This window comes from Pinus tabuliformis, chromosome 7 (genome assembly GCF_031772625.1).
Source record: "Pinus tabuliformis cultivar Carrire ecotype Pingquan chromosome 7, CPIR1, whole genome shotgun sequence".
NCBI classification, from domain to species: domain Eukaryota; kingdom Viridiplantae; phylum Streptophyta; class Pinopsida; order Pinales; family Pinaceae; genus Pinus; species Pinus tabuliformis.
Window position 1 is genome coordinate 1,037,806,199 of NC_142293.1, and position 23,948 is coordinate 1,037,830,146.

At 36.7% G+C, this 23,948-nt stretch overlaps 2 protein-coding genes across 2 annotated transcripts; one reads left to right on the forward strand and one right to left on the reverse strand.

The window, feature by feature from the left end:
• Positions 1–9,987: 9,987 nt before the first annotated feature.
• LOC149251230 (LRR receptor-like serine/threonine-protein kinase SIK1) lies at positions 9,988–11,593 on the reverse strand. The gene is made up of 4 exons (XM_089453823.1): positions 11,457–11,593; positions 11,025–11,363; positions 10,499–10,869; positions 9,988–10,302 (listed from the first exon to the last, which is right to left on the reverse strand). Exons 1-4 carry the CDS (start codon positions 11,530–11,532, stop codon positions 9,988–9,990), a joined length of 1,101 nt encoding a protein of 366 aa, XP_089309949.1. The 5' UTR covers positions 11,533–11,593.
• Positions 11,594–12,672: 1,079 nt separating this feature from the next.
• On the forward strand, positions 12,673–13,998 carry LOC149251231 (uncharacterized). The gene is made up of 5 exons (XM_089453824.1): positions 12,673–12,864; positions 12,975–13,061; positions 13,227–13,343; positions 13,444–13,569; positions 13,813–13,998. The coding sequence occupies exons 1-5, from the start codon at positions 12,724–12,726 to the stop codon at positions 13,996–13,998; spliced, it is 657 nt and encodes a 218-aa protein (XP_089309950.1). The 5' UTR covers positions 12,673–12,723.
• Positions 13,999–23,948: the final 9,950 nt, after the last annotated feature.

Sequence of the window (23,948 nt, forward strand, 5' to 3'; positions counted from 1 at the left end):
AAACCTCTCTCAGTTTTCCAAAATTCATTTTTTATTTCTCTGAAACATCTTTTGAGTGAAACTTATCCCGATGTGTGAAACAAGGAATTTTGTCGAAATGAAGAGAAATGAAGGGGATAAGGGTCTTCTAAATTCTTGGGGAAATTTTTGGAAGTAGGGAGGGATGTTAGGAAACAGGGGAAAGTGGAATCGCAGAGATTGAGTGAGGGGAAGGGGTCCAAAAGGGCAAAACACAGACCCAACCTAGAAAATTGCCAAGTTGTAGCTAAAAACTAGGGTTTGTGTGAAAATGAAGAATTTGGGGAATCTCAGTGATGGGAAGCATTTGTTAAGGTACTTTAAGGATAGGGGAAGGTGTATGAACATCAGGAAACAAGTTTTTTTGATGATTTGACCGTCCAAGAGAAATTGGCTTCAAAACCCTAGGAGAGGAAAATGACCTTACCTAGGCGCAACTGAAGCATGAACAAGGTGTAAAATGACTCATTCGACACTGAAATGATAATGAAAACCCTATGAATGATGATAGACTCAGCAGAATGATGACATGGACCGACATTTGGACAACTTTAGAAGGAGTGAAAGCAAACCCTAGACCTAATGCCTAGTGACCAAATTTTGCTTGAAAACTCTTTGAAATGACAAAATTTGACCTTGACACTTCAAAATCACTTTGTAAGAGCACGTTTGATCACTGGAGGAAGGCTGGAAATACTGACACTAACATAGACAATGGTCAATTTAATGATGTATTATGTGTTCCAACCTTATCCTGCAACCTTCTATATGTATATCAGATAACTCATTCAGGTGACGTAAAATTGTTGAATTTTCACCTCACGATGTTGTAATTAAGGACCTCAGAGATCCTAGACAGATTTTAGCTACTAGCATTGCTGATGATTCTACAAGGTTGTATAAGTTTAACAACTTTGGGTCATCAAATCTTCCCTCGGTATTTGTTGCTCATAATGATGAAGTGAGCAAACTTTGGCATGAGCGATTTGGTCACTTAAACTATCGCTCCCTTTAGAATCTATGTAAAGAAAATATGGTGATAGGTCTTCCAATGGTATTTTGCAGAGATGGTGTTTGTTCCAGATGTGTACTTGGCAAACATCATCAGGATAGTTTTGAAAAACATGCCTCTTGGCATGCCTCAACACCTTTACAACTTGTGCATAGTGATTTATGTGGTCCACTTCTAGTTGTTTCATTCTCTAGCTACAAGTATTTCTTAACTTTCATTGATGATTTCTCTAGATGCACTTGGGTATACTTATTAAAACTCAAGAGTGAAGTATTTAACATGTTCTTGGCCTTTAAGGCCTTTATTGAAAAACAATCTGGACATCAAATTCTTAAGCTAAGATATGATAATGGCAGAGATATGTTAACAACAAATTCATCAACTTTTGCACTGAGAATGGAATTCAAATGCAATGTACTGTTCCATATACTCCACAAAAAAATGGTGTAGCTGAAAGGAAGAATCGTACCTTAAAGGAAATGGCTAATTGTATGCTTCAATATAAAGGACTTAGTCTTAATTTTTTGGAAAAAGCAATTCACTGTGCAAATTACATAGTAAATTGCACTCATACTAAGGTTTTAAAGAAAATCACTCTAGAAGAAGCATGGAGCTCAATTAAACCAGATGTAAGTCACTTTCGTGTTTTTGGAAGTGAAGCATGGGCCCATATTCCAGATGAGAAACATAAAGCTTTAGAACCTAAGAGTGGAAAATATATTTTTGGTTGATATTCTGAAGATGTCAAAGGATATAGACTTATTCCACTTAAGTCCAAAAATGTTATAATTAGAAGAGTTGTAAAGTTTGTTGAAAATATATTGGCCTACGAGCCTAGTTCAGTAGATGTGCCACCTCTCTCTATCCCTTCTACTTCTGAAAATATTTCTTCTTTAGATGATGACAGTGAGGATGACAATCCTCCCCCACCTTCTCAAGATCTTCCTTCAGCTCCCCAGCTTCCAAAATGGCTCTGTGCTACTCAGGATGCAACATGTGCTCTTGTCGGTGATCCTATAGATCAATGATGTACACGTTCTCAGTTTGATAGAGCCTCTTCTTTACTGGCTCAAGCTTCCGTGAATTATGATCTTGACACCTTTGCAGAAGGTTTAGGCCATCTAGATTGGGATATAGCTATGAATGAAGAATATCGTTCATTATTGGCATGATACATGGGATCTTGTTCCTCTTCCAAAGGGACGAAAACTTGTTAGATGCAAATGGGTTTACAGAATGGACTAGATGGAAAAGTTGATAAACATAAAGCTCGTCTTGTTTCTAAGGGTTTTTCACAAGTGGAAGGCATTGAATATATTGAAACCTTCTCCCCTATTGCCAAAATGAACTCTATCCGCCTTGTTCTTTCCCTTGCTGCCTCTTTCAAATGGGAAGTCCATCAGATGGATGCTAAATTTGTCTTCTTGCATGGGGACTTGCATGAAGAAATCCCTTGTATGTTGGCTTAAGAAATCCCTTCATGGTCACAAGTAAGCCCATTGGGCTTGGTATGCCAAAATGGATAGCTTTCTTTCAGAAACTGGCTTTTCTAGGTGTCATTCTGACAATACTGTCTACACCAAGAAATTGGGCAAGTCCCTTATCATTCTTGTTCTTTATGTTGATTATCTTATCCTTACTGGTAGAGATCCCAACCTTATAAACCATGTGAAGTCTAGCTTTAAAAAGAAGTTTGGAATGACAGACTTATGACACTTGCATTATTTTCTTGGTCTTCAAGTCTTGCAATCCAAGGAAGGTATATCCCTTTCCCAGTCCAAGTATGTCTATGATCTTCTACGCCATTTTCACATGGAATATTGTAAGCCAACCCCTTCTCCCTTTCAGTTTGGACCCAAAATTTCAGTCACTTGTACTTCCCTTGAAGTTGATGCTACCTTATATAATCAACTTGTAGGAAAACTTTTGTATCTGACCCATACTTGTCCTGACCTTACCTTTATTGTTGGCCTTATTGCTTGGTTTATGTAAAACCCACATGAAATTCATTGGAAAGTAGCTAAAATAATACTTGTTTATGTTCAAGGTATAGTTCAGTTTGGGATTCATTACAGTGCAGAAGCATCTCCTCTATTGGTTAGTTTCACTGACTCTGATTGGGTTGGTGACCCTGATGATCGGAAGTCTCCTGCAGGTTATGTGTTCACTCTTGGCTCAATACCTATTACATGGTCTTGCAAGAAACAAAGTTCCATTTCTCTTTCTTTAGTAGAAGCATAGTATCGTGATGCCATAGAAGCTAGTAAGGAAGCCTTGTGGCTTCATTAGGTCCTATCAAAGTTTGGCTTTCAGCAGCAGCATCCGACTACACTTTGGTGTGATAATCAAAGTTCCATTCAACTATGCAAAGATCTAGTCCAACATCAGCGCAACAAACACATTGAATTTCACATTCACTTCATCGGAAATCTCATTCATGACCATGTTCTTGAAGTGCAATATTGTTCAACAGATGATCAAGTTGCAGACATCTTTACAAAGGCTCTCACAGAGGTGAAATTTACTAAACTTCGATTTATGGTTGGAGTTCAGGAAGTTGTCACTAAGGGGGGATAGGCTCTAATGCCTCCTTCCTTCTCCTATTGTGTCATATTTGTACATCCTTCAATCCTATCCCAAGTTGTTCTTAAGGGGGGATGCTAGGATATTTCAACACATAGGAAATAGTTAAGTATAACTTGGTCTAGTGTAGAGTTAGGTAAAGTGTGTTTCTTTACTATGTACTTTTGTAACTTACAATCTGACAGTCACGATATGTAGTGATCTGAAGGTTCATTCTCTCCTCGGTATTACTGACACTTGATTCGTGGCTTAACACCTGATTATTCCATGATCTCTATTTAAAGAGCATGGAGGGTAATTTTTAGGGTAACCGTTCATGAGAGAAGCTTATGTAAATTTTCATTATTTTATTAATAAATTGCTTGAAGTGGCCGCGTTGGATCAGGCCATGGCCTGTTTCCCTCTTTGAGGGTTTTAACCATGTCAAGAATATTGGTGTATTGATCTGTGATCTGTTTGTGAGTGGTGTCCTTTGGTGTTCTGTCTGAGGAACTTACCATGTAAATTCCTACAACATCTTCCTTTCATAACAATTCTCAAATAGATCTTTCTCTCGAAATACTCCTTAAATTTCCTCATAAGTCTCCTCTCGTCCAAATGCTTCAACTCTTTAATTCATTCCCACCATAGGTTAGCTTGACCCTTCAAGTGGTAAATAACAATTTGGGCTTCCAAATTCAAAGAGTAATTTAACAACTATAAATACTTATGCATCTCCAACAACCACACTTCAACTTATTCATCATTTTTATGTTCTCCATTGAAAGTAGGTGGTTTAATATTTCGTAACTCTCCCTGTATATTGTCTTTTTCAAACTTCCTCTTCCTCATCCTTTTCAATAATGGCATACTACCTGACTCTGAGGTAGTGTAAGTCCTCTTATGTGACCTCCCTTATGCATAAAAATGTTGTTGGTCAACACTCTTAAACTTCTTCAAAGTTTTGGCATCTCTTTCGCCCAAGTTGGTCGCATGCCCCTGAGCTTGTATGGACTTAGATTCTTGGTCTAGTTCCTATTAAATTATGTTCAAACTTTGCAAAATTTGGGTGTTGAGTTATTGCTTCTATTTAAATAATATGTCATTATCAACTTTAAAATGGAGAGCATACATCTTGAGGCTTCTCATGGTCTCTTCCAAGTATTTTTCTTCTAGCTTGTTCATCTCATGGCCATTGATCTAATTCCTACATTCCCCACACTAATATCTACTTCCCTAACCTCTTCTTCTGAGTTGTTAGAGCCTATCATGTCATTAGCTCTTTAAATTATCATGATGTCTCTTGTCTTCTTGTCCTACAAACTTACTCAAAGAAATTGTTTGAAATTCTCACCCAACTCGAAATTTTGCAGCCACCAACATGTTTGTTTGTTAGTAGCTTTCCATAGATTACTTATTCCCTTCAGAAGTTTCAACAGAGATATATTTTTTTTTCTCTGAACCCCTATATCTTTCTCCCTAATTTTTAGAAATTTCCTACCTCTAAATCCTGTTTCTAAACTAATGGTCATTTTCTACTTGAAATTACCTTTATTTTGATTACTTACAGGCCAAATTTTAACTGTCGGGTGAAAATATATGGCTTTGTAAAGTCAAGATTCTTTCTTCCCCTATTGTTTAGTTGTTACAGAGTCGAATTCTCAATTAATTCCCCATGAACCTGGCCATCATGCACTAGCCAATTCCCCACCCATCACATGGTCCATTCCATGTGGCAAGGTCCTAGCCAATCATTGGGTCCACCCCCTTTCGACCTTACCCTTTATAAAACTCAAAAATGCCAAATTTTTCCCATTGATAGCCTTTTTCTCAGTCACATGATGTCAAAGGCCAAGTCATCCATGGCATCAACATGATGTCATACAGGAGGGCCAACTGCCACATGGCCCTCCTCTTCACCTTTCTTTCCCACACTGAGCTAGCTAACTCTCTGTCATGTCATTCCTGCATAGCTAGCCACCTCAACTCTACATGGAACAAATGTATACCTCCACGTGGGAAAACCTAGCCACATCGACACCTTATTGGCTTATCAACCCCATGTGGGTTGGACACCTCAACCCCCACATGGCATACCTAGTGTATGCAACTCGAACATCATGGTCATGTTACCTCCTACCACCTTGGTGTCCACTTGGCACACCATGAAGTGCACACAGAACATACACCCCTAGTGGGCACTCCATGCACTATATATATATAATTTAAACCTTACCCCCACTAGATCCATGGCTACCCGACAACATTTAATAAAATAATATATCTATACACTGACAAATTGACAACTATCCTATGGTGCGAAAATCCAGTGGTGGATGTTAATAGTGGGGCCCCTCCTAGATCAATAATTAGGACTGGACTGATTAGACGACCCTGATGCCATCGAACTTCAAACTCACATGAATATGAAAATGAGGTTTCTCTTTGATGAGATCAAACGACTTTGGAACATTTTGATTGACAATCATGATAGCCATCAAGTTTTTGCTTGACCATTAACGGGCCTCCCATGATTTGATGGAATCGACGAATGGTCCATATCAACAAAATAATTTGACAACATGCAATGGGGGGGTACCCCATGACGTCACCTAAGAGAGGGGGGTCCACTATCAGGGTTCCACCCTTCCTTGGAACTTTTCTCCCTTCCAATGGAAAATTGCTCCATCTGTTAATGTGTAACCTCCCATCATTTAACACTCCTTTGAGCTCTTCCCTCCGACAATGTTCCATATTTTTTCCTTGAGGCCTCCAATCCTAATGCCCTTGAGGCTTGACTCCTTAGCAAGTTCCTCCCTACCCCTTAGCTCATCTCCATAACAATTTCTGCCCTACCCTTGCAACTTGGCTCTACCACACTTCTACTATGAATAACTTCTGATGGTTCCACTTGTAGAACCTTTCAACATAATCCACTTGCAGAGTTAATGGAACAACACTACAATGGGTTCGACAGTGCAAGAAAGGGTTCCACCTTAGAACCCTACCACCAATTTCATATATATATATATATAAACAAAATAAATCTCATAAATCACAATTAACAACCTATGTGCAAATTTAACCCTCCAAGGATAATTTTTGCCATCATTGTTTGAATTTCTTCCTCTATTACATTGATCTCACTATTCAGAGTCTCTTTTGACACCTGTGCCACTTTTTCGAAGTGAATCTTTATTATTCTAACCACTATAACTTTCATCAAACAATTAGTGGATAATTTTGATTCTTAATATGCCCCCAAATCTAGCCCAATCACACCTAATGTTGTAATCAAGCCCTGATACCACCTTGTAACATCCCTAGTTACCCCTAGGCAATGCTACATAACCAACATTGTTGAAAATTATAAAATTTCATTGTCAAAATGATAAAACCCTAGCTCTGCCATGGTTACTTTTGTACCTAGCAGTTCTTGATTAGCATGAATGTGATGCTAAAATTCCATAATTCAATGTTTAACACGTAAATTATAAATACGCAAACACACAATAGGCTAAACCTTTAAATGCATAAAACCCTAGAACTAGGGTTTTAACATAAAATCAATAATCAACACAAGGCATACATTTGAACACTTATCTTGCAATAAAATTAAATTGGTTATGGACTCTCCACGTTCCACCTAGCCATAGACCCTGTGGTTCATAAATATCAACCATGGGTCACCCCCGACCCAGGGTTGCAACTCCACAGGGAATGATATCAACTAGAAAACATAAATGCATTAGTAGCCAACGTGCCAACCCAATAGCCACTGCTCCAACCTCAGGCTCACACTTCGCCTGAAACATGAACCTAAGTGGCACACCCATTCTTTGTGCCCTGTTAATCCCTCGACAATGCCCACCTCCCAGGATGCCTTATGGCAAGCTAGGAACAATCTCAACTCTAGGCTTCTAGGCACCGTTCCAAGCCATAAAACGACTTAATTCCTAGTCAATTCAAGAATCCAAGCACACGAATCACCAATTGGTCACCTAAATTGAAACAAATCTCAATCGGTTCTAGAACCCAAACACAGGGCTCACCAACTAGTTTCTAAAATCATTTTCACTAGAAATATGGCTAGTTCTACAGTCCAAGCATAGGACTCACTAACTGAAAATCCTCATTTGGTTCCAAAACCCAAGCACATGGCTCACTAACTGGTTCATAACAAAAATCAGTCACTCCAACTCCATGCCCTTGGATGATTCCTCTAAATGAATGAGGAATCATACCTGCATTTCTCACAAGAAAAAAAATCCTTTAAATATGCATGGCCTTACTGTGCAATGTGGCCCCCCTGAATCCATGTGGGCCCCAGGTGACCTTTTCTTCCAACATCGAACAAAGCAACATGTTTCCTTTTCCACTGTGGAGTTGAGTTGTACTTCCCCCAATACTCTTTACCATGGAGTGGGTTATGGAACCAAACTATTTTATTATTATAATATATATAAAACCATTTATATCATATTTACAATCTTGGCCCTTTATGGTCCAAGCTGACTTGATGTAGTGGATGAATGTACATGACTAGTATATGGGATTGAGTTGATGCTCATTTTATTTCAAAATTTATTACCCATTGTTAATTTTTGGTTTTGAGTCTCGAATCTAGACACTGATGGCCCCATACCAAGTCTCTGACTCATCACTCTTTACTATTTTTGAGTAATTTCAATTTATTATTTCAAGCTTCATTATCTTCTATTTTTCTTAGTACTAAATACATTCTAAATGATGAATTGAAATCAATATATAGAATTTTTCATTTATGAATCAGTGTATTTAATTTTGAATCTGAATATGAATAATGTTTATATTGAATTTTCAATCTAGTGTTTAGTATTTACATTTCATAATCATACAAATTTAACTCTTCTACATTTTGGTCTTTTTTTGTTGGAATTTCACACTAATTGTTTTGACAAAATCATGGTTTTTCTTTAAAATGCATTTTTGAATGCTTAAATGGACTCAATATCTTGAAAAACCCTCGTAACACTCACATTATGCATACTTCATAGCTCAAACTTGTGATTCTAACAAATTTTTAGCTAATTTTGAGTAAAATTGACTTGAAAATTTTCGAAAAAAAATTAAAATATAAAAAATTAAACTACAATTATTGAAATTTTATTATTTTTAATTTGAATTGTTATTATTGAAATTTTATTATTTATAATTGTAGAGACATGATCCCTGAAACATTAAGTTCCCTAAAGCTCAAAAATTTCCTTAAAATCAAGTTCCTGTATGGCTATGAAATTCCTTGTAATATGCCGGAAACTCGGTGGAACATTGATTATGTGGGTAGTGATATACTCTATGCAATGTTGGGAATGTGAAAGTCCATGGTCACATTGTTGTGTATGATCGTCTAATCTGGCCTTCAGAATGGACCAGCTACCAAAAAACATTTATACCAACCAAACTCATGCCAAGCTTTCGTCAGTTTTATTACCGTTAGTTTTTCTTTCATAGAAGGGAAAACAATATACATTGAAGACATATTCTGAGCATTGTACGTGGTTGACTTTCCTTTTATTATTTATTATTGGTTCAACAAAGTCATAGTGGAGTTTGCTATTACCTAATATTGTCACTACCTGTTGGGCAATTCCTATTTCCACCTCCATAGCAAAGTTAATGCTATGGAGGGTACCTCTGTCAGAGTCTCACAGAGCACGGCGACGGCATGGACCATACCTCATCCGATTATACATCATCCCTCTCCGGCATCCCTCTCTGGCTGCCCAGCAAAAAGCCCCTGGCGACCCTGCCCGCAGCCAACCTTGCAGTTCCCCTCACATCGTATTGATGACGTATTGATCCGCCGAATCAATAGCGCGTGGCCTCCACTCAGATAAGGATTAATGCCGGACGGGAGAGCTCACCAACCTCCTCCGGCCTTCAAAGTCCTGGCAGAACATTATTTGCAAAACCATTCGGCGAACAGAACAGAGCAGATGTTCAATACCTGGAGGACCTGGCCACTGGTTATCGAGATTTGCGGTTGGCAAGGTTAGTGCCCCTGTCACCATTGAAACTTAGTCTTCTATATGACACACCTTTGAACTGCATACATATGACACACCTTTGAACAAACAGAGATTTTGATCTTTTTCTAAATGGAGTTGGCTGCGGAGTTCTAGATTCAGTGTTTCAGATTTCTCATATTCTGTGTTATAAATTTTCTTTGAGCATCAATTGGACAGTTGCACTCGGGGCTTTGTTATTTGTTTGCATTTGTCATTAACTTACCTGCAGTTTATGGGTTTCAACAATAATAGTTTTACTTCAACTGAGCAATGATCGTACTGGTTATCATGGGTTCAAGGGGCTACTATGTATTCAGTTAAATGCAAAACTCTAGATTCAGTGTTTCAGATTTCGTGTGCTGCTTTGCTTCCTGTAACGTCTTTGTGATTGCCGTCCACATACTCGTCCAAATATCTTCTGTAGTTGTTGCTGGGGGCTGGTTGGTTTACTCTGATACCTGGAGCTTGTTTAGAAGTTGGTACTAAAGACTGTAAAACTCTGGTAACCTCATGCATGGTGGGACGGTCAGAAGGCTGTCTCTTTGTGCATAGCAGTGCCAGCTGGAAGATCTTTCTTACAACCCCAAGATCTGTGCAGGTTGCTACTACTTCTTGGTCTACAGTTTCCATTACTGTATTGTTGTCTGCTTTTGATAGAATCTGCATTCAAATGCCCATGTCAAAAAAACCAAGGTTATTTCTTTATTTTCTTGGTCCATGCAATATCTCAAGACAAAAAATCTTCACAATTTACAAAACGACAATCCCAACTGGAGCAAATTCAAGACGAACAACCTTCACAATTGACAAAAAGGCGATCTCAACTTGAGCAAATTCAGAGTCATTATCATCTTACCAGCTGAAGCAAATTAGAGTCATTATCCACAGCTTTCCTCCTTGTGAGGAGCTCTAAAAGAATAATGCCGTAGCTGTACACATCAGACTTCTCGTTAAGCCTAGACGTCCTTGCATATTCAGGGTCAATATAACCAATAGTACCCATAACATAGGTAGAGGTGTGGGTTTTAGCAGAAGGGATACACTTGGCAATGCCAAAGTCTGACAAATGTGCTTCAAAATTGTCATCTAAGAGAATGTTGGAAGTTTTAACATCTCTGTGAATAATACGTGGGTTGCAGTCATGATGGAGATATGCTAGACCTTGTGCAGCTCCTAAAGCAATCCTCAGATGCGTGTTCCAGTCTATCTTAATCTTCTTCGAAGATCCTACATACAAGATGCACTGCTTAGATTCTCTAAGTTGGCCATTAGCAAACATTCACTATATATGAAAGGCTGGTTACAATCTTTTCTGTTAAAACCTATATATGACCATTATACATGTAAATTTTTTGATAGTTTTTGCCATCCATTTCACTCACCATGTAAGATGTCAAACAGACTTCCATTCACCATGTAGTCGTAGAACAACAAATTGCCATGTGGAGAAAGGGAATAACCATGCAAACTCACAAGATTCCGATGCTTAATGCTTCCAACAGTCTCTAACTCAGTTTTGAATTCCCGCAAACTTTGTGGATGGTGTGTGTATAGTCTTTTAATAGCAATTGTCTTACAATTCTTGAGAATACATTTATAAACTGTGCTCGTAGCCCCATAACCAATTATATATTTCTCATTCAAATTTTCTGTCAATCGCATTATGTCATCATACATGAGAAGGGCCATGTCCATGTGCAATATTACTAACCTTGGAGAACCTGGTCAGGACATCAAAGCATTTTTTAAACAAAGGACACATATTGATGTTGATATAATTCTTAAATCCATGATATGATCCAGAGAAATAATACCTTGACCCATTTTGTTCGCATCCCCTTTAGTAAATGGCTTAGGCTGATTTGAACGGTAGAGAGCTATAATGATCATACATACTAATAAAACTGAACCCAACGAGATGCAAACAATAGCTGGTGTTGAGACTTAAGCTGTCCATTTTCAAAATCAACTTAATACTCTTAAAAATATAATTTCACTGGAAATTTAATCACAAAACAGAACTAATCCATGGAATCTAAAATTTATTTCTGTTTTCACCTTTCGATTGTCTGGAGTATATCCCACAAAGTGATCCAATCCAATTGACACAAAGATCTAAACATGTTATTATTATAGTGAATTTTGGATTTGGGTAAAAATTTCAAAAATTTTATTTTTGTAAATACAGTGTTTGAATTATATTTTTATAATAGAAATAAATTTAACACTGTCAAAAATTTGCAGTACACATAATTTTTATTTAGATTTACTAAAATCCCTGCAATTTTTTTCTTTCAAGAAATTCCAAAGAAAAAAACATAATCGTTAAACTAAAATCAGACTAAAATCAGTTGATGAAAGCACTTACAAACTTTGTCCTTGCCGGATGTGCAACAGTGACCACAAAAAAATAGATATGAATATTGATTTTTATTTTAATGTGTTTTTATGATGTTTTTAACAACATTGTTGTTTACATATTCATTTATAAGGAAGTAAGAAAATGGAGGAAATTAGACATGAATGGGAGGTAACTATCAAAGGCACCAAGCAAGTGTTCACTTGTCTTGTTGGTGGCTGTGCGGGGAATTTGAGTCGATCTAAGCTATCTGGCCTTAATCATCATCGCGCTACCACCCACAATCTCCCACCAATTCCTCCACGTCAAAGAGGTCGAGCAAGAGATGCAAATGCTACATGGGCGGTCAAATCAACAAGTGCAGTTAAAAGGCAAAATGCCAAAATAAAATATGACTTAGATGCAAGGCTATGTCGTGCACGACAACAAGCATATAAAAGATTTGTCAATGAAGAAATTCTTTCAGCTGTAAGTATTTATTAGTATTTATTTGTATATGATTTTTTATTAATATTGTCAATGAAGAAATTCTTTCAGCTGTAAGTATTTATTAGTATTTATCTGTATATGTTTTCTATTAATATTAATTTATTGTTGTGGACTAAATTCATTGAAACTTGTTTTCACAGTCAGTTGCTACATTTGATCAGCTTAATGACACTTCAAAGCAAAGGATTTGTGAAAAAATTCAACGTTGGGATCAGAGTCTACCTCGTAGACGCATGCAGACAATGAAGCGCATAGATATTGCTATAAAAGAGAAAGCAAGCACTGAGGTTCCCGATGATGTGGGGGAAGAAGGATCAGATGGGCACAGCCATATATTAAACTTTGATGAAACCAATCAGGACAATGACAACACAGTTGAGTCCATTTTTTTGCATATATTAATTTTTTAGACATTTTAACATTAAATAATATTTATATTTATTATAATTGTATACTAATTTCTCATTGTTATTGATATGCATAGCCTAATCAACAAAATTCCCCAAATTCAAGCCACCAACCATTGCGACGCTCACCTAGATTTCAAGGTTTTCAAGGGGTTACTGGGCCAGTAAGTTTTTAATCCATATAACCTATTCCACCGAAAATATTAATATATAAATTGTTATGTTTTACCATAATGATGGGATGAGAAATGGATGTTCTGTATTATATATCCTTATCTTTGATTTTTTTTTATTATGTGCGTGTGTGTTATTTCTTATTTATGGTGCAGGTGTTCCCTTTGGAACCATCACAATCAATGAAAACCCCTTGTAGAAGCCTTAAGAAGAATGGAAATGAAATGGTTCAAATGCTACAACCATCTTCATGTCCAATGTCACAATGCAAGGTAAGACTATATTTATTTATACTCTTATAATTTTATCATATTTTTACATTTAATTCTTTTTGATTCACATACTTATATCTATGTATAATCTAATGTTCAGAGTAATGAATATACATCTCCTAAAACACCTTTGCACATGTATGATGGTGGACATGATACTCAGCAAAAATCACATTCTCCTCAACCATTGCGGCATTCACCTAGACTTCAAGATAAATTAGGAGAGGTAAGTTATATACTACATATCTTAGCTCATAATAACATTGACGTATTTTTTTATGACTAGTTAATGCATTTTCTTTTCATATTCCTTACATGTTCACCATATTCTCATTATATCTATATAGACTTTGATATTTATTGATAGCTAGTCAATGAAATGTCTTTTCATATTCGTTACATGGTCAACATATTTTCATTATATCTATGTGGATTTTGATATTTATTGATAATGTTTTAATTTCCACAGAAAACAAAAAAGATAAATGTTGATGCTATGGTTAAAAGGACCAAAATCACGCCAAAGGACTTGAAAGCACGTGGGTTCAAGTCACGCAAACAATACATAGAGCATATATGCTCAACTAGCATTGCTCTCACTAAACCCACTAGGTTTGCTACTTTGAAGGCTAAACATTCCAGCAAGTTTAAATGACTTAGGCTACAATAATATAACTTTAGCCATTGTTTTATCTATAAAGGGGCTACAAGGACAGTTTCAATATATGTAATCTCTGTATTTTTTAGACTTTTTAATACATCATTTTTTTTTCCAAAAATTGTTTCCAGGTGCTAAGTATGTCTTTAAAATGCCAACATCTAATTTTAGTTACAACTTTAATGTACTAAAAAAAACCATTAATAAAATAATGAAAATTATCTCTGCGTTATTGTTATTTTCTCCTTGCATTTAATAGAACTACTTCAACCAAAAGAAAAAACAAAAAACAAAACCTAAAGTTTAGAGGATCATTAGTTGTGGGTTTGTTATCGAGGTAGGATTCTCCTTAAAACAAATAGTATCAATATCCCAAGGTTATAATGCGAGTTTTGTTCCAAAAATATCTCTTATCTTGGCCATAAAAACAAACAATATCAATGTCCAAGGTTATAACGGAAGTTTTGTTCCAAATAATCTTAATCTTAGCATCATTACATCATCGTTACAAATAAATTCAATTATTTAGAATTCATAATATTTGATAACACTGAAACTATGCCCTAACTCACTTATAAATAATGATTAATTACGTTAAATATTAATTCTTTCCAAAAACTAAAATATAAGAATTACAATTAAAAGATGTTGTTATTAGTTGAGATATAGTTCCTACTTTAAATTTATTTTTAAATAATAAAGTGAAGGTATACAAGTTATAATTTTTTTATAAAAAGTTTATTTAGAAATTTTGTAAATTATTTATTTTTAATTAATAAAATATTTTTATAGAAAGTTTATTTAATTTTTTGTAAATTATATTTAAGCCATGGGTTGGAAAAAATATAATAATTACTTTTTAATTAATATAAAAATTAATATTTAAAATATTAATATTTAATAAATCTTATTTTATTATAAAACTAAACAAGTTTTTTTTGTTATTAAAATTATGGATATGATTATGTATATTATATATATGGATAAGTATTATGAAAGTAAGAGGTTTCTTAAAATTATTTTTCACTTTATTCAAAGTCACTTTTTGCTCAAGCTAAAATGACATAATATTTAATGAAAAGTTTTGTCGTGATAAAGAAATATGAGGAAGAATAAAACTAAGATATTATAATGATGAGATGAACTCGAATTTCTAAAATCAAAAGTCATTCCTTGTCTTAATTAGTGTGAAGAACTCGAATTTTACAAGAAAATTCTTCCAAGAGAATAAATGATGATTTAATCACAAAAGTTAATTCCACTTTAGAATAGAATACCAAAATCAAGGAAAGAGGGAAGAACCCTACAAGTGTATAACCCTTATAAGCCCCACAGACTCGTCGGAGTCCCTCCCTAGGCCCTAAGAAAAAGAGATAATTATAACCTGTGGAGAGAGTAATGAATGATGCTCTAATGGAGATGATGGTGAAGAACCACCCCATCATGGTAGTTTGGATAAATCCCATACCATGGTTACCTCATCAAGAAGTAATATAAGTTCTAGTAAGAAATAGTCAAAACAAGCAGAAGGGCTCACCGACATGAAAGTAAATATTATTGTAGTCCTCGATTGGGTAGCACTATGTCTAGTAGAAATTCAAAGAATAGTAGAATAATTAACTATATAGGAGCCAACCATTTTTGAAGAACAATTATTACTATGCATAATACTCATTATGATAAGGCTAGTATGAAGTTACAAATTGAGAAGGTGCATATTAGGAACAAGAAGGTGACAAAGAAATGAAAGTCGAAAGTAGATGTCTTAGGAGTTGGACCTACTAGACTTCTTAAATTACATATGGCTAAAAGGGACACGCTTACACATTTTGACATAGAGCAAGAAATTGAGAACATGTGATTAAAGAGGAAGATCAATGAACTTGAAGAAGCTCTCAGCCATAGACCTTCATTTATGCACCCTTTAGCTATCCCAAACCTAGAACTTGTACCAACAGTCACGCTTAATACACTAAATAGAATTATGAATGCAATAAAACCATTGAATGGAATTAGGACTTAAGTCGTAGACAATATCAATATGTGACTAATAGTTACTGAACACGCATGGGAGCTATTTCTAAATTTAAGAAAGCTCTCTCAAAGATTTCTTCTTTTACAAATTATTTGCTAAAGGACTTGGAACATGATTAACACTTTGCTCATAGTGATTTAATGATATTTATTACTAGAATTTCTACCCTTAATGACTTTCAAAAAACCCAACAAGGGATTTCAAATGGGGAGCAAATAAAATAGATAAAGGCAAGATTATATGCTAGAATCAAAATGTTAAAGGATGCTATTTTTGAGTGTACAAAGATTAATGACTAACGAAGCAATAGTTTCTTTAAATGTATTAAAGTTGTTGAAGATATTCAAGGGTCAAGAATGATTACAGACTCCATGTTAGTTCCAAAAGATGTGCTACAAGAATTGGAAGTTATTAAGACATTATGGGGTAATGAGTTCGACAACTTAACAAATTCTTTGAAGGAAGAAATAAAAAAATGGTTAGTTACATATAATAATGAGAATGAAGACCAACTATCAGTCATCAATCAATTATGTTCAAATACAAAAGAAACATATGAGCATACTTTTGCATTAGATGTAAGACACGACATAATCGTCCTTCCCATCGATTATATTAAAGAATGGCTTAGAAAATATTTAAATGAAATTGTTAATCCTGAATAACTTCCCCATTGGTTAGATTAACAAATATGCAAAGACTAATGTATACTCCAACATTTGATGCTATAAGGGATAGATAATTCATTAAGTCGGTCATCCTTCTGCAATTTTGTGAGTGTTCTATATTTTATTTGAAGCAATTCCCATTTATTTCTCCCTAGTCTTAAATCATCCAACTTTGTAAAGTTTGTTATACATTTGTAATTCTGTCTGCATTCCTTTTGCTTTCTTCTAGCTTAATATATACCATTTATTGTTCCTCAAGAGTCCCATTCGAGTTCCATTCTAGTCCCTTAAGGATGAATGCATTCAATTTACATTTAAGTATTAGGAATTTTGTAGAGTACTTTACACACTTGCTCTATTTGAACTTAAAGTTTGTAATATCTTTTTGACTCTTATAGAGAGCTATTTCCAAGAGCGCATGGAATTTGTGGTTTCGTATACTTTTAATTAAGCATTGAAATCTCATGAATGTTCTCCTATGATTGTTTATGATATTGAATGAAATCATTTTAGAGCTCTTTAAAATATTTGGACCATTTCTTTATTTTTTGTCTATGTATTTGTTTCAAATGTGTCTCCCTCATGATATGTGAATGGATATGTGCCATGGAATGACTTAATTAGATAGTATTTACTTCTTTTTGTTTTTATTTATTTTCTTTAAAATCACATGGTCCACTCAAAGGTGAATATGTTGAATGTTTAATTCCACATTTTTGAGTTAATCAGAAAATGTGAGTGTGTGAAAGAGGAGTATCACCTCTATAAAAACACCATAGAATATATAAAAGTCCCTAGGATGTTGACTTTTATCGTTGACGGGAAACGAGATCAACAACATTGTGTCTTTTGATATGAGGCTTATAGGTATTCTTCAAACAAGTTTTCATAATTTTGTGAAAGAGCCAAATCCTAGTGAGTTGCCCAATAAGTCTATGATCAACAAGGGCCAAGATTTTGTATCTTCACATGGTAGGATATAGCATGGCTTCTAGAATTTTCTCAATTCTCTTCACAAATATGTTTAGTTGATATTTGGAAATCTTAGTGTAGGTAGTAACCATGGTTTCAAAAGCTAGACCTTTAGCATCGAGAATGGATTGCAACCCTACTTTGAAGGGGGTATCCATTACACTTAGAAGAAAGTTTTTCAATTGGCATTAAGGTTTCTCAAAGCACCCATAAATAATTACTAATTATTACTATGTATTAACTTTTCTTAATGTGCAATTTCTTTATTTTTTGTCTATGTATTTGTTTCAAATGTGTCTCCCTCATGATATGTGAATGGATATGTGCCATGGAATGACTTAATTAGATAGTATTTACTTCTTTTTGTTTTTATTTATTTTCTTTAAAATCACATGGTCCACTCAAAGGTGAATATGTTGAATGTTTAATTCCACATTTTTGAGTTAATCAGAAAATGTGAGTGTGTGAAAGAGGAGTATCACCTCTATAAAAACACCATAGAATATATAAAAGTCCCTAGGATGTTGACTTTTATCGTTGATGGGAAACGAGATCAACAACATTGTGTCTTTTGATATGAGGCTTATAGGTATTCTTCAAACAAGTTTTCATAATTTTATGAAAGAGCCAAATCCTAGTGAGTTGCCCAATAAGTCTATGATCAACAAGGGCCAAGATTTTGTATCTTCACATGGTAGGATATAGCATGGCTTCTAGAATTTTCTCAATTCTCTTCACAAATATGTTTAGTTGATATTTGGAAATCTTAGTGTAGGTAGTAACCATGGTTTCAAAAGCTAGACCTTTAGCATCGAGAATGGATTGCAACCCCCTTTGAAGGGGGTATCCATTACACTTAGAATAAAGTTTTTCAATTGGCATTAAGGTTTCTCAAAGCACCCATAAATAATTACTAATTGTTACTATGTATTAACTTTTCTTAATGTGCAATTTGATTGAGGATCAATAATTGATTTTGGCCCATTTTTGGATCAGTATTAACACATCCACATTGCTTCTATAAATGTTAAACTTATAAGAAGGGTAACACATGTAAATTGAATTAGCTATGTATCATTTAGTATTAGTGGTATACTTTATGGGTGTCTTTTAAGCTATGGTTACTATTTATACATGTAGATTCTTTTTAAACCCATGTTTATCAAGTATTAAAATGGATTGAATTTCTTTAATACACATAGATCCTTCTTAAATCCATATCTATTAAATATTGAGAGGGATCAAGTTTATTAGTGTATCTTTTTTTTTAAATAAGTTTAAACATTATATAGTTTGAATTTTGTTTTTGGTATTCATCACCGTAATTTGGATATATAATTTTTTGATCAAATTGCATCTTTTTCATTACTGAAATTGTGTTTTTGAATGCATAAAGGGATTCAATATCCTCAAAAACCCTATTGCACTTGGATTATGCAATATCAACAATTAATATTTAAATTTCTAACAATTCTTATAATTTTTTAGTTAGATTTTGGGAAAAAATGGTTGGAAAAACGTAGCTAAAACAAGTCTGAATTGTAACATGTTTAGACCACACTTTTTTTATCATTCAATATGCTGAAATAAATGCTAAACAAAATTTACACCTTAATAAATTTGATCCCTCTATAGATGCGGGTTTAAGATGGATTTACATTGATTTAATTTTATTAGGTACTATCACTTACATGTAGGTGATGCACGTTCAAGATGGATTTACATTGATTTAATCTTTTTAGTTATTATCACTTACATGTAAGTGAGTGATAACATCTATGTCATAATAGGTTGTGAAATACCTCATTACTCTTTAAGGAATAATATTCAATATTATTTTATCATAATAATAGATTATATGTAAATCAATTAGGTTTATATAGGGTGGTTTATATTGATTTATATGTAAATCAATTAGGTTTAAAATTGCATTTTCTTGCAAAGAGCTCCTCTTCCTCAGACTTAAGGAAACAATTTAACGACCCAAGACTAAGATGTGGGCATATACGGAAGATGTGGGCATATACGGAAACTGGGCATACACGGAAGATGTGCGCATATACGGAAGATGTGCGCATATACGGAAACTGGGCATATACGGAAGATGTGCGCATATACGGAAGATGTAGGCATATACGGAAACTGGGCATATACAGAAGATGTGCGCATATACGGAAGATGTGGGCATATACGGAAGATGTGGGCATATACGGAAACTGGGCATATATGGAAGATGTGTGCATATACGGAAACTGGGCATATACGGAAGATGTGCGCATATACGGAAACTGGGCATATACGGAAGATGTGCGCATATACGGAAGATGTGGGCATATACGGAAACTGCGCATATACGGAAGATGTGCGCATATACGGAAGATGTGGGCATATACGGAAACTGGGCATATACGGAAGATGTGCACATATACGGAAGATGTGCGCATATACGGAAACTGGGCATTGACGGAAGATGTGCGCATATACGGAAGATGTAGGCATATACGGAAACTGGGCATATACGGAAGATGTGCGCATATACGGAAGATGTGCGCATATACGGAAACTGGGCATATACGGAAGATGTGCGCATATACGGAAGATGTAGGCATATAAGGAAGATGTGTGCATATACGGAAACTGGGCATATACGGAAGATGTGCGCATATGCCCAAACTGGGCATATACGGAAGATGTGGGCATATACGGAAACTGGGCATATACGGAAGATGTGCGCATATACGGAAGATGTGCGCATATACGGAAATTGGGCATATACGGAAGATGTGCGCGTATACGGAAGATGTGCGCATATACGGAAACCTGGCATATACGGAAGATGTGCGCATATACGGAAACTGGGCATATACGGAAGATGTGTGCATATACGAAACTGGGCATATACGGAAGATGTGCGCATATACGGAAACAGGGCATATACGGAAGATGTGCGCATATACGGAAGATGTGGGCATATACGGAAACTGCGCATATACGGAAGATGTGCGCATATACGGAAACTGGGCATATACGGAAGATGTGCGCATATACGGAAGATGTGTGCATATACGGAAACTGGGTATATACGGAAGATGTGTGCATATACGGAAGATGTGCGCATATACAGAAACTGGGCATATACGGAAGATGTGCGCATATACGGAAGATGTGGGCATATGCCCAAACTGGGCATATACGGAAGATGTGCGCATATACGGAAGATGTAGGCATATACGGAAACTGGGCATATACAGAAGATGTGCGCATATACGGAAGATGTGGGCATATACGGAAACTGGGCATATACGGAAGATGTGGGCATATACGGAAACTGGGCATATACAGAAGATGTGCGCATATGCCCAAACTGGGCATATACGGAAGATGTGCGCATATACGGAAGATGTGGGCATATACGGAAACTGGGCATATACGGAAGATGTGCGCATATACGGAAGATGTGGGCATATACGGAAACTGGGCATATACGGAAGATGTGGGCATATACGAAAACTGGGCATATACGGAAGATGTGCGCATATACGGAAACTGGGCATATACGGAAGATGTGCGCATATGCCCAAACTGGGCATATACGGAAGATGTGCGCATATACGGAAGATGTGGGCATATACGGAAACTGGGCATATACGGAAGATGTGCGCATATACGGAAGATGTGCGCATATACGGAAACTGGGCATATACGGAAGATGTGCGCATATACGGAAGATGTAGGCATATACGGAAACTGGGCATATACGGAAGATGTGGGCATATACGGAAACTGGGCATATACGGAAGATGTGTGCATATACGGAAACTGGGCATATACGGAAGATGTGCGCATATACGGAAACTGGGCATATACGGAAGATGTGCGCATATACGAAAGATGTGGGCATATACGAAAACTGCGCATATACGGAAGATGTGCGCATATACGGAAACTGGGCATATACGGAAGATGTGCGCATATACGGAAGATGTAGGCATATACGGAAACTGGGCATATACGGAAGATGTGCGCATATACGAAAGATGTAGGCATATACGGAAACTGGGCATATACGGAAGATGTGCGCATATACGGAAGATGTGCACATATACGGAAACTGGGCATATACGGAAGATGTAGGCATATACGGAAGATGTGTGCATATACGGAAACTGGGCATATACGGAAGATGTGCGCATATACGGAAACTGGGCATATACGGAAGATGTGCGCATATACGGAAGATGTGGGCATATACGGAAACTGGGCATATACGGAAGATGTGCGCATATACGGAAGATGTGCGCATATACGGAAACTGGGCATATACGGAAGATGTGCGCATATACGGAAGATGTGCGCATATACGGAAACTGGGCATATACGGAAGATGTGCGCATATACGGAAGATGTGCGCATATACGGAAACTGGGCATATACGGAAGATGTGTGCATATACGGAAACTGGGCATATACGGAAGATGTGCGCATATACGGAAACTGGGCATATACGGAAGATGTGCGCATATACGGAAGATGTGGGCATATACGGAAACTGCGCATATACGGAAGATGTGCGCATATACGGAAACTGGGCATATACGGAAGATGTGCGCATATACGGAAGATGTCTGCATATACGGAAACTGGGCATATACGGAAGATGTGCGCATATACGGAAGATGTGTGCATATACGGAAACTGGGCATATACGGAAGATGTGCGCATATACGGAAACTGGGCATATACGGAAACTGGGCATATACGGAAGATGTGGGCATATACGGAAACTGGGCATATACGGAAACTGGGCATATACGGAAGATGTGTGCATATACGGAAACTGGGCATATACGGAAGATGTGCGCATATACGGAAACTGGGCATATACGGAAGATGTGCGCATATACGGAAGATGTGGGCATATACGGAAACTGGGCATATACGGAAGATGTGCGCATATACGGAAGATGTGCGCATATACGGAAACTGTGCATATACGGAAGATGTGCGCATATACGGAAGATGTAGGCATATACGGAAACTGGGCATATACGGAAGATGTGCGCATATACGGAAACTGTGCATATACGGAAGATGTGTGCATATACGGAAACTGGGCATATACGGAAGATGTGCGCATATACGGAACTTGGGCATATACGGAAGATGTGCGCATATACGGAAACTGGGCATATACGGAAGATGTGCGCATATACGGAAGATGTGTGCATATACGGAAACTGGGCATATACGGAAGATGTGCGCATATACGGAAGATGTAGGCATATACGGAAACTGTGCATATACAGAAGATGTGCGCATATACGGAAGATGTGGCATATACGGAAACTGGGCATATACGGAAGATGTGGGCATATACGGAAACTGGGCATATACGGAAGATGTGTGCATATACGGAAACTGGGCATATACGGAAGATGTGCGCATATGCCCAAACTGGGCATATACGGAAGATGTGCGCATATACGGAAGATGTGGGCATATACGGAAGCTGGGCATATACGGAAGATGTGCGCATATACGGAAGATGTGCGCATATACGGAAACTGGGCATATACGGAAGATGTGCGCATATACGGAAACTGGGCATATACGGAAGATGTGCGCATATACGGAAGATGGGCATATACGGAAGATGTGCGCATATACGGAAACTGGGCATATACGGAAGATGTGTGCATATACGGAAACTGGGCATATACGGAAGATGTGCGCATATACGGAACTTGGGCATATACGGAAGATGTGCGCATATACGGAAACTGGGCATATACGGAAGATGTGTGCATATACGGAAACTGGGCATATACGGAAGATGTGCGCATATACGGAAGATGTGCGCATATACGGAAACTGGGCATATACGGAAGATGTGCGCATATACGGAAGATGTGGCATATACGGAAACTGGGCATATACGGAAGATGTGCGCATATACGGAAGATGTGGCATATACGGAAGATGTGTGCATATACGGAAACTGGGCATATACGGAAGATGTGCGCATATACCCAAACTGGGCATATACGGAAGATGTGCGCATATACGGAAGATGTGGGCATATACGGAAACTGGGCATATACGGAAGATGTGCGCATATACGGAAACTGGGCATATACGGAAGATGTGCGCATATACGGAAGATGTGCACATATACGGAAACTGGGCATATACGGAAGATGTGCGCATATACGGAAGATGTAGGCATATACGGAAACTGGGCATATACGGAAGATGTGCGCATATACGGAAGA

What these genes read in the sequence shown, in the direction of transcription:
- LOC149251230 (XM_089453823.1), bottom strand. Translation starts at nt 11,532, where the DNA reads ATGATCATTATAGCTCTCTACCGTTCAAATCAGCCTAAGCCATTTACT. An exon ending in TCTGTTTGACATCTTACATG is followed by an intron (nt 10,870 to 11,024) that starts GTGAGTGAAATG and finishes TCTTGTATGTAG; the next exon opens with GATCTTCGAAGAAGATTAAG. An exon ending in ACTCTAATTTGCTTCAGCTG is followed by an intron (nt 10,303 to 10,498) that starts GTAAGATGATAA and finishes ATTTGAATGCAG; the next exon opens with ATTCTATCAAAAGCAGACAA.
- LOC149251231 (XM_089453824.1), top strand. Translation starts at nt 12,724, where the DNA reads ATGCAGACAATGAAGCGCATAGATATTGCTATAAAAGAGAAAGCAAGC. An exon ending in ATCAGGACAATGACAACACA is followed by an intron (nt 12,865 to 12,974) that starts GTTGAGTCCATT and finishes TGATATGCATAG; the next exon opens with CCTAATCAACAAAATTCCCC. An exon ending in GTCCAATGTCACAATGCAAG is followed by an intron (nt 13,344 to 13,443) that starts GTAAGACTATAT and finishes TCTAATGTTCAG; the next exon opens with AGTAATGAATATACATCTCC.